General features: G+C 49.2%; 1 protein-coding gene across 4 annotated transcripts in view; it reads right to left on the bottom strand.

The window, feature by feature from the left end:
* The window catches only part of SLC4A5 (solute carrier family 4 member 5), a 90,507-nt gene extending 84,529 nt beyond the window's left edge, over nt 1-5,978 (bottom strand). For 3 of the 4 annotated variants that reach the window (XM_027855637.1, XM_027855636.1, XM_027855638.1), the window contains exons 1-2: nt 5,280-5,713; nt 2,816-2,945 (exon numbers count right to left, since the gene is read on the bottom strand). In XM_027855637.1, the coding sequence (XP_027711438.1) occupies nt 2,816-2,945; nt 5,280-5,631 (482 nt within the window). In that variant the 5' untranslated portion in view covers nt 5,632-5,713. Of the gene's footprint in view, nt 1-2,815; nt 2,946-5,279 lie in introns of all 4 variants that reach the window. The other variant, XM_027855639.1, reaches the window with a different exon arrangement.
* Between the last annotated feature and the right edge of the window lie 4,582 nt (nt 5,979-10,560).

Raw genomic sequence — 10,560 nt, forward strand, 5'->3', positions numbered from 1 at the left:
CCTCCTCTGCCCTCCACCACCACGCCACCCTAGTGGGAAAGAAAGGGTTACTTCACGCCCGACTGGACATTCTTATTAATTGTTTTCCATGCCTGGGATTATCTCCATTCTCTTCTCCACTCCCTGGCTTCCTTAGCTTCATTCAGTTGAGAACCTCCCTCCTATAAGAAGCCTTTCTCACCCCCACTGAATGTCAGCGCAAATTTTCACCCATTGATTCTCTCCAAACTGTCTTGTCTAAAGCTAGTTTGTCCATAATTGTTTGTGTGTTGTCTCTCCCATTAGATTGGAGGCTCCTTGAGGGCAGGGGCTGTTTTTGTCTTTCTTTGAATCTCTAGTGCTTAGCATAGTGCCTGGCACGCAATAGGTGCTTAATAAATGCTTGTTGATTTGACTACCCACTTTCTCCACTTCTGCTGGGTCTAACCACAAGTGGAATCACAATAAAAATGAGTGATTAAGTAAATGAATAAATGAAATCATTTATTTCACTTTGATTGGCTGTATCCTGTTCCTCTCAGTGGCTGTGACAGATCATTGTCCCTTCTCCAGCCCCGATCTAGCTCACTCCTTTCTGTCTCCTGGCTTTCTACCTCCCCAAGAGTCAAACATCAAAGGCATGAGGTTGTGCCTCATGGAATCTGCGTTCAGATTCCGCTCCTGATGTTTACTATGTATGTGACCATGGGCAAATCACTTGACCTCAGTTTTCCAATCTGTAAAACAAAGGGTTTGGAATAGATGGTTGCTGAGGTCCCTAAACGACCTGTTGTGAGATCCTTCCCTCCCCCCTGCCTATGCCACACCTCCAATTCTTTTGAGTCTCCACCTGCCTCTCTTACTTCAGCATCAGAACAAGTTGGCACTTTCCCTAATGACGCCATATCCCTTCAGGTATCTCCCTGGACCCCCGCCCCCCTAGAGACTGCCCCTGGAGGGTGAGGGCAGGACTTCTTCCCTCCCCCACTGGCCCACCCTGACCCTCCCCTTCCAGGTGCCACCAGGTTCTTCTCACCAGCTCAGCCTAAGGAGTCCAGGCCTCCCTTCTGGCTCTGCTAATGCACCCCAAGAACCACTGGGCCTTTCCTCCTCCTTGCAGGTGAACGCTCCCATCTAATGCTTCCCTCCTTCAGAAAGTGAGCCCTTCCTGAGCAGGGCTGCCTTATTTTCCCTTTGTACTCTCAGCCCTTGGCACTTTGTTTGGTATGCAGAGAGAGCTTTGTTAATGCCCTTCGACCCTACTTCCGCTACCTGTCTACTCGTGCTCCCATCCTTTCCTAATTCCACTGGGAGGACATACCATCCATTAGTCCTTCCATCCATGCACAAGCATTTACTTGTGGGCCTACTATGTACTAGGCACAGAGGATAAAGTACAAAGAATAAAGCCATCATGTGGGGGCCAACAAGTCAGTAGCGAAGTCTACACAGAATAAATATGAATATACATTGTTATATAATAGTACAAGGTAGCTTGGGAGGGAGGGCACCTGCAGGTGGGGGGACCAGGCAAGGCTTCACACAGAATTGGGGCTCGAGCGTCTCAAAGGAGGAGGGTGATTCTGTGGGACAGAGGGGAGAAGGGGAGCATTCTAGGTATGGGACCCAGCCAGCGCAAAGACCAGGAGATGGAGCATCTTGGGATGAGCAGGGAGAAGGCTGGTTTGGTTGGATCACAGAGTGAAGGGGAGTAACAATTAATGAGGATGGAGAAAATGTTGGGGCCCAGTGGAGAAAGGCTTTACAGTGGAGTTCACATGGCATCCTGGAGGCCCAGGTCTTCCCAGGAGGAGCCAGGAGTGTTTATTGAGCAGGGAAATGACACAGTCAGGACTGCACGTGAGGACAATCACGCAGCTATCTGCATGGAGAATGGATTGGGGTGGGGAGAGGCGTAAGGCAGGAGGACCAGTGAGGACATTGGGGTAGTAGTCTAGGGTGAGGGGACATGTTCTTTGGGCTGGTGAGCTTCCTGACATGGCTCAGGTCATGCCTTGTAGGCGACCCTCTGCCCTGTCTGTAGGGAAGGCCAGCCCTGCCCTTGGACCCTGGGACTCCATCATCAGAAATCTCTCAGGTGTGTGTGTGTGTGTGTGTGTGTGTGTCTGTGTGTGTGTGTGTCTGTGTGTGTGTGTGATATAGCATAAAGTGCCCCAGATCTGGCACACGAAATCTGGGTTCTGAGATTTATTAGCTACATGACCATGAACTGATCTTCTCTCTGAGCCTCAGTTTCCTCATGTGTAAGATGAGAAGTGGGCGGCTAGGTGGCACAGTGCATAGAGTCCTGGGCCTGGGGTCAGGAAGACCTGGGTGTGTCTCTGGACAAGTCTCTGAGCCTCAGTTGCCTCATCTGTAAGATGGGGATAATCAAAGCAGCTGACTCAGCGTGGGGTTGTGAGGTCCACATGAGAGCGAGCATAAGAAGCTTTGCGTGCCTGAAAGTGCCAACAAATGATGACCTATTATTAGGAAGTAAAAAGAGGGACTGGTTTGTGACTTCACTGATAAAGGCCCTCCCTGAAGAGGAAACTCCTTCCACTGATGCTTGTCGTACCTCCCTGCTGCCCAGAGTTGTCTGGGCCACTGAGAAAGTAAGAGACTTGTCCAAGGTCACACAGCCAGTCTGTGTCAGGGGGGGACTAGCCCAAGTCTCTTCGAGATGAGGTCTCTACACACTCTTATCATTAGAAGAAGACATGAATAACCCTTGCGCTTTTCTCTTTGCAGGGTTGTTGTGGGGAAGCATCTTAAAGCATCCTTGAAATGGGGGTGGTTTCTATCGTTCCTTTCCCCCATCTCACCCTCTCCTCACCTGGCCGACTCTTTCCACTCCATCTCCTCCCCGTCATGTTGCAGGGTATCCATCTCTGTGAAGAGGGTTGGGGTGGGAATGCCATCTTCGTCCCCCAGGATGTAACGGAGCCTCTCAGCAGCTGGGGACCCTGAAAGAGAGAAGAGAGGTAGCTCGGTAAGTCTGCTATGGTCTCCCGGAGGCAGAGTGTCCTGGGTGTGGGGAGGCTGAGGCCATCTGGTGCTGCCAGAGCAAGAAGAGAGTCCTGGGGGGATGCGGCTGTGGGAAAAAGTTTCTCCAAGGCCTCGGCCCACCTGGGCTGACAGCTGGCATCAGGAAGAGGAGACTTTTTTGGCTGGGGCCACTGACACCAGCTCCCAGCCCCAGTGCCCGGGGCTGTGAGGACTGAGGCTGATGCCTGGCCACCAAAGCGGCCAGTTGGGACACCAGAGCCCAAGGCTTACCTGCAGGGTAGCACATCCTGAGACGCGATGGAGAGGATGGAGTGAGGGCTTCTGGCCTCCCCACAAACCCACCACGTTAATGTGTGTCCATGCATCCATTCCCCTTCCTTCCCTGTTTCTGGTGAGGACACTGTTATCCTCCCATAATCTCATTTTTGCCTTTTCTCGGTCCCTCACTGCCCCTTCTCTCTGTTTTCATCCTTGGATTCCTCATCGCTCCACTCATCCACATCACCCAGGCCATCATCACCTCTTGCCTGGACAATTGTAAGAGCCAATAGTTGGCCTGCCCTCAGTCTCTCTGCTCTCCATTCTGTTCAAGAGCTGCCCAAATAATCTTCCCAAGGCAAAGTCTGACCAAGCCACTCCTCCTGTCTCTAGGAGAAAAGAATTCCTTATCCTGGCATTTAAGGCTCCTGACAGGTTCTGGCCTGCCTTGGAGTCATTTCACATCACTCCCCTTCATTCACTTGATGTTTCAGCCAAGGGGGACTAGTGGCTGTTCCCTAGATAAGCCACCTCTGGCCCTTCGGTGCCCTTTAGTGCTTGTACAGCACCCAGAGTGTCTCCCATGCCAGGATAGGCTCCCTCATCTCCACCTCTTGGAATCTTCACTCAAAAGTTAGCTCGGGCAGGACCTCATCTGAGAAGCCTTCCTTGGTCAGCCCAGTTGTCCACTCTCTCTCCCTTCTTAAATTTTCCCAAAGCACTTTGATACATTTATTATACATTTAGTAAAGGAAGTGACCTCAGAAGTTGGCTGTAGTCCAACTCCCCCATGGATGAGGAACTTGAGTCCCAGCACTATGGCCTGGCACATAGTAGGAAAGACACACAAGTAGATAGTTCCATATCTGGAATTCAAACTGTGGCCCTCTGGCTTCAAATCTAAGGCTCTTCCCCCTACATACATCATGCACCTTCCTGGTAGAATATAAGTTCCTAAAAGGCAGAGACTGCTCTGATTTTGTCTTTGTATTTCCAGTGTCTAGCACAGTAACTTACACATAGTAGGTGCTTAATAAAAGTATTTTGACTTGACTTGAATTTTGACCTGTTTCCTACCTTCTTTAAAATGGCGATGGTGGAACTGCCCAGCTGCTTGGGAGTGGGTTGTCCACTGGATTATTCCAGAATGTCAGAGATGAAGGGACTTCAGAAGTCATCTAATCTAACCTGTGGTTACCTGAACTGGCACCCCTTCTACCACATCCCAGACAAGAGCTCAATCCAACCTTTACTTGAAGACCTCCAGGAAAGGGAAACTCATCAGCTTTCAAGGCAGCCAATTCCATTTGGGACGGCTCTCATGAGTAGGAAGTGTTTCCTTATCCTGATCCTAAACTTTCCTCTCTGTCACTGTGACCCCTTGACCCTAGTCCTGCCCTCTGGGGTAAAGCAGAGCGAGTCTGATCTTACGTATAACAAGTCTTCAAATACTTCAAATGCAGCCTTATCCTCTTGGTGTGGTCTCTAACCTGTACTGTCCTGGGCCTCCGCTGGGGTGCTCTAATTGGTCATGTCCTTGTTAAAATGCACTGCCCATAGCTGAACACAACACTCTGGATGTGATCTGACCAGGGCAGAAGAAGAACAGACTAGTTCTGCAGCTGGGTCCTAGACCCCTGCATTCCAGTTGGACTAAAGGACTTGGCTGGTGGGGAGGAGAGGAATGGGGATTTCAGTTGGCTTAGTCACGGACAGGCAGCACCAGCAGGGTGGGGGACTTCAAGCCTCCCTACCAGTGCCCTCTGTGACCTTGGGCACATTGTGACTTCTGCGTGTGTACCCTGTTCCCAACCCGCTGGGCTAGGGAGGAGTCAAAAGACTCTTGCGAAGAACTGGAGATGCCTAGAATGAGAAGGAACCTACAGATAGTGAGTCTAAGAGTCCTTAGGGAAAGTGGGCAGAGGTGGCCAAAGAAGGCAAGTCGCCATCCTGGCTCTGGGGCAAGAGGGACGAGCTGAAGGTCTCTGGTGAGAAGGGGTGGGATGGCCTGAGGTCCCTTCCTGGGCTATTACCTTCTCCCTGGAATATTGGAGCACTGTAGTCTCCGGGGGCCTTCAATGCAGCACCCGTCCCCAGCGCCAAGGTCACGGTCAAACAGCTGCTGCCACTGCCGCAGATGCGTTGCTGTGTGGTGGGCCAAGGTCTCTTTCCACCGTTCAGGTTACAACCAATTAACTTTTGTTTCCCAGCCGGGCACCAGGAAGAAGGGGAGGGAGGAAGGCAAGGTGGGAAAGGGAGGAAGGGGGAGAGCATCTGTGTGTGGAGGGAGAGGGAGGAGGGAGACGCTTCCATCCACCCAGAAGGGGAAAGGTTCAGTTGTAGGAGAAGCTGGGCATAACAGGTACTACATACCCCCAGCGACATGACCTGAGGCCTCAGCGGTGGCAGCGGCCGCAGCAGCTGTGGCAGCAGCCGTAGCAGCAGCGGCTCGGGACCTCTGGATGAACTTGCAGAGTCGCTTCATTCTCTCGGTGGGCATCTCTGTGGTCCACAGAACCCTCACCACCTTCCCCCCTTGGTCATGGTAGGAGAGCCTGGCAGGCTCTCGCCCCTCTGAACCCAGCAAGGGCTGAGCTGGCTCTAAGACTCTGGGCGTTCACATTCTTTCTACAGAGCCCTTGGCAGCAGGTGGGCTGGCTAGAGGGCAGCAGACAGGCTGGGGCTGGGTTATCCAGCTTCGCACAAGGCAGGGGTGGAATGTTACTTTAGGGCAGAACAGGCTAATCTCCGTTAATGACACCCAGAGAGGTGCTTGATTGGCTTCTCCCATCCCCAACACTTTCCTCCAGTCACAAATTTGGCAAACTTCTCACTCTCACCCCAACCCCCAAGGCAAATTACAAACAGAACCAACCAACCCGCCAGCAAGCATGTTCCATTATGTGTCTGGCCCATAGATATCCCTCTGGGGAACCTGGAGCCAGCAACACCCATAAGCATCCAGGACTGCTCATTTTTAGGCCACTGCTATAACCCCACTCAAGTCAAGGCAACAAGCATTTATTAACTGCCTACTGTGTGCCAGGCATTATATGCAGAAAAGCAAAAAATGATTTCTTCCCTCAAGTTGCTAACAATGTTCCAGTGGAGGAGACGGCTACATATAAACAAGCTATATTCAAGTATTGACCTGTACACACTTAATAAATCCGGTTGATTGATTGCCTCAGACTCATAGTACTAACTGTGCAGTTACATAGGTAAGTTGCTTGCTTCATCAGAAATAGTATCCAAATTTCTCAATCCTTGTCCCTGGATCAGAGCACCTTGTGATGGAGGATAAGACAGGCATGAGCCTGACCCCTCTCTAGGAAGATGGCCTTCCTTCTTGTCCCTGTAGGGACGGCTTCAAGGCTGATGAAATGATTGATGTTCTATTTGAGCAGGAGGCGAAGGCAAGAGGAGGAAACTCCTCTTCTGGTGTGGGTTTAGAGGCTGGCCAGGAAGGTGTGAGCTGGCCTGTTCTGGAGGCATGTTGGTGTGAAACCGGGGATGGATGGGAGATGTCTCTGAGCGACAGCGTGGCTGTAAGCATATGTGTGTGTTTGACCAGAAAGAGATTGTCAGCAGGGTGACTGTGGAGTGTCAAGGGAACCCAAAGGTCAGAGAGGATCATGGGATGATGGGACCACAGTGTTACAGCAGGGAGGAAGTTCATTCCCTTCATTTTACAGAGAAGGAAACTGAGGCCCTGGGAGGGCAAGTTACCCAAGGGCCCATAGATAGTAAGTGGCAGAAGGAAGGTTCGATATCAGGTCCTCTGGTGTGGCTTGAGAGAAGTGAAGTGGGACTAGATACAGTGGCCAGGGTGAGCTATGCCCTGGGTGCTAGTGATGCACCAGACTGCACCAGTCTGTAGAGAGTGGTGTTGCAGGCCAAACAATTAGCTGAGCTCCAAAGCAACATGTCTAGACCAAGCACCCAAGCTCGCTCCTCATGGCTGATTTAGAAGATGGCCCCAGATGGTAGGCAATATGGCAGCTGCATAGGAAGGTTCATAGCATGAGCAGAATTCCCTTAGAGTCTGCAGTATTGACCCAACTGTCTGACGTCACCGATGTCAAGGAGGCAGCCAATTTATCTAGCAGTTCATAGAACCCCAAATCCCAGAGTGGGCAGGGACTTTGGAAGTCATCCCAAGCAAGAGTCCCTTCCCTAACCTCATAATAATCATCAATGACACTTCACAAGAGACATTGTGTACCTTGCCTCATTTGACCCTCTCAAGACTCTTGGGAGAGCAGTACTATTCTGCAGATGAGGAAAATGGGCAAGTGGTCTTCCAGATTCAGCTTTACAGCCTCTAAGGAGGGGAACCTAGCCCTCATCTGGAGGGAGCCCATACCAGTCTTGGAAACTCTCATTGTTAGGAAATTTTTCCTGATTTCAGCTTCAATCTACCTTTATTTAACTTCTGTCTGCTTCGCTAAGGTCTGCCCTCAGGGGCCAAACAAATATGATACGTCTTCCATGTGGCAGTCCTTCAAATAGGGGAAGATGTCTCCTCTGAGCCTTCTCTTCTCCAGATGAAATAACCACCTCTCTGTCATCTGATCCTCAGATGAAAATGACCTGGTCCCTATTCCCCTTTCTAGGCTGTTTGCTCATTTCTGTGCCTACTCAAATGTGTCAAGAGAATGAAATAATACATGCAAGGTGCCATGCAAACCTTAAAAGTGCTACATTATTTCCAGTTATTATTCTTTGCTTTTTTTTTTTAAGTTTGCAACTGTACTCCCCTGGACAAGTCTCATCTTGTCTGATCCCAGAGGAGGCTAAGCAGGATTAGGTCTTGGATGGAAGATCACCTGGGAATACTAGTTGCCATAGCTCTGGAGGAGCTGTCCAAAGAGACTCATGTGGACACATCAATTTAGTTTAAAAGAAACAAGACATTAAACACGTCATTTGCAGAAGATCAAAGTCAGAGCACGGAAGAGGAATGTACATAAAAACATAGGACTACAGAGCTGGAAGGGACGTTAGAGGTCACGGAATCCACCCCCCTCAGTTTACCCATGAAGAAATGGAGGCCAGAGAAGTTTAGGGACTTGCCTAGGCCACTGTGGTAGTAAGTGGCAGATTTGGCAAAACCTAGCCCTGTTCTCACTTTCCAGTCTTCTTACACCTTACTCCGTACAGTGGGGACTAGCACTTCTGGTATGAGGGTTGCTGAGCCCTCTTCAGGGCTGTTCATCCACCTCTCCCTGGCACCCAACTCTTACCTGTGGCTCCAAGAAGCTATATCATGGGCGGCTGCCACGTTCTAGTAAAACTGTTCGGGCAGATGGGTTGAGGGTAACCAACAGGCCATCGGTGAGTTGAGGGGTATCCATCCAAAGCATGTGAAACTTCCTTTGATGGAATGGGTGGATGAGAATACTTCTTTCTTGTGGCCATGAAGGCAGCTGAAACAGGTGCTGTGGAGTGCCTAGAGCTTGGTCAGACATGGAAGACAGCAAGGTCATCCATTGAATTCCAAGCCATTGCCAGTCATCCTGACCTTTGTCCTGCCACTGGACTTCAATGACTCAGAAGGAGAGAGTGAGGCTGATGGATGTGCAACTCTGCCTTACTTAAATCCAATTCATGCATAGGTCAAGACATCACCCTGTGATGTCATTGGTCTCCAAAAATCAAGGACAAACACCACCTTACTTCCTGACAGGTAATCTTCAATCTAGTGACACCCACCTCCTGGCTGTTCCACAAACAAGACACTTTACCTCTCAGCTCTGGGCATTGTCTCTGGCTGTCTCCCATGTCTGGGACATTCTCCCCTCCATTGATCCAGCCACTGACCTTCTTGGCTTCCTTTAAGTCCCAACTAAAATACCTCCTACAGGAAGCCTTCCCCAACCCCTCTTAATTCCACTGCTTTCCTTCTGTTCATGATTTTCTATGTATCCTGTATACAGCTCATTTGTCCAAGTTTGTTGTTAGCTTTGCACGAGACTGTGAGCACTTTGAGGGCAGGACTCTTTTTCGTACTATTGTATCTCCAGGAGCTTAGCTCAGCCCCTGCCACACAATAGGTGCTTAATAAATGTTTACTGGCAGACTATTCTTGCAAGTATGATGCTGTAAGAACAGTATCAGGAGTGCTAGAACTTAAAATTAGCTGAGGAAAATGAGTACAGTCAAGGAAAATTGGCAACAGAGATTTCAGGATTGAGTTACTCTGTTTTTGTGTTGCTTCTGTCTTCATTGCCAAGGAGTATGCTCTTGGCCCAGCAAGGACAGAATAAATCTGGTTAAATGGAAGCTGATTTCCAAAATAAGTTAGGAGATGATAAGAGCACACCTCACTGTTACCCAAGTTCACTACACCAGTCCCTAATGAACTATATTTTTGGGTCCTGAAAGAGCTGTGGTTAGGATTTCTGAGCCACCAGTAGTGACCACAGAAATACCTTGGTAACCTGAAGAGTACCACAGGATTGGAGAGGGACAAATGGCCAGATTTTTGAAAAAAGGGAGCAGACTAGAGCCTGAACACAATGGGCCAGTGAGCTTGACTGTGTCCTGGCAAATTCTAGAGCATATAACTAAAGGGATGGTCAGTAATCACCTAGAAAGGGAAGCCATGATCCCAGGGAATCAGCCTAGCTTTATTGAGAATAGGTTGCGTGACACCTTTCAATTCCTCTTTGACAGAAGAAAGTTGTAGATAGAGTTTAACTAGATTTTAACAGAGCATTTGACTAATACCTCACGCTCTTCTTGTGGAGAGGATGGGGAAGCATGGATTGGACAACTTGATAGAAAGATAAAAATTGATGGGTTTAGAAGTGGCTGAATGGCATTCAAAGGATGGTCATTAATGGTTCCAGCCCATCTCGGAAGATGAACACCAGAAAAGTACCCCAGGCATCTGAGCTAGACACCATGCTATTAACGTTTTAATCAATGACTTGGCTAATGTTAGAAATGGAATACTCATCACAGCTGATAATAAAAACTGGGAGGAAGCCCTAATGTACTGGACAATAGTTAATATCCAAAAGGATCTTTATAAGTTAGAATATTGGGCTGAACTGAATGGAAAGAAATTGAATAGAAATCAACAAAAAGCCCAACAGTCCTCTGCCCTCATCAGACCTCATCGAGATATCATGGTTTGAGAAGGGCAATGATAAGCAGGAGAGTGTCCAGAGGGGGCAGCCAGGATGGTGATGGCCCTAGAGATCATGAGCAAAAGTTAGATGGCCACTTGGTTTTAGAAAGGGTTCTTTTTATAGGTATGGGGTGGATTCTGAAGTCCATTCAGACTTAAATGGGTTGATTTTATGA

Source organism: Vombatus ursinus, unplaced genomic scaffold (assembly GCF_900497805.2).
Source record: "Vombatus ursinus unplaced genomic scaffold, bare-nosed wombat genome assembly UNPS02010980.1, whole genome shotgun sequence".
NCBI lineage: Eukaryota > Metazoa > Chordata > Mammalia > Diprotodontia > Vombatidae > Vombatus > Vombatus ursinus.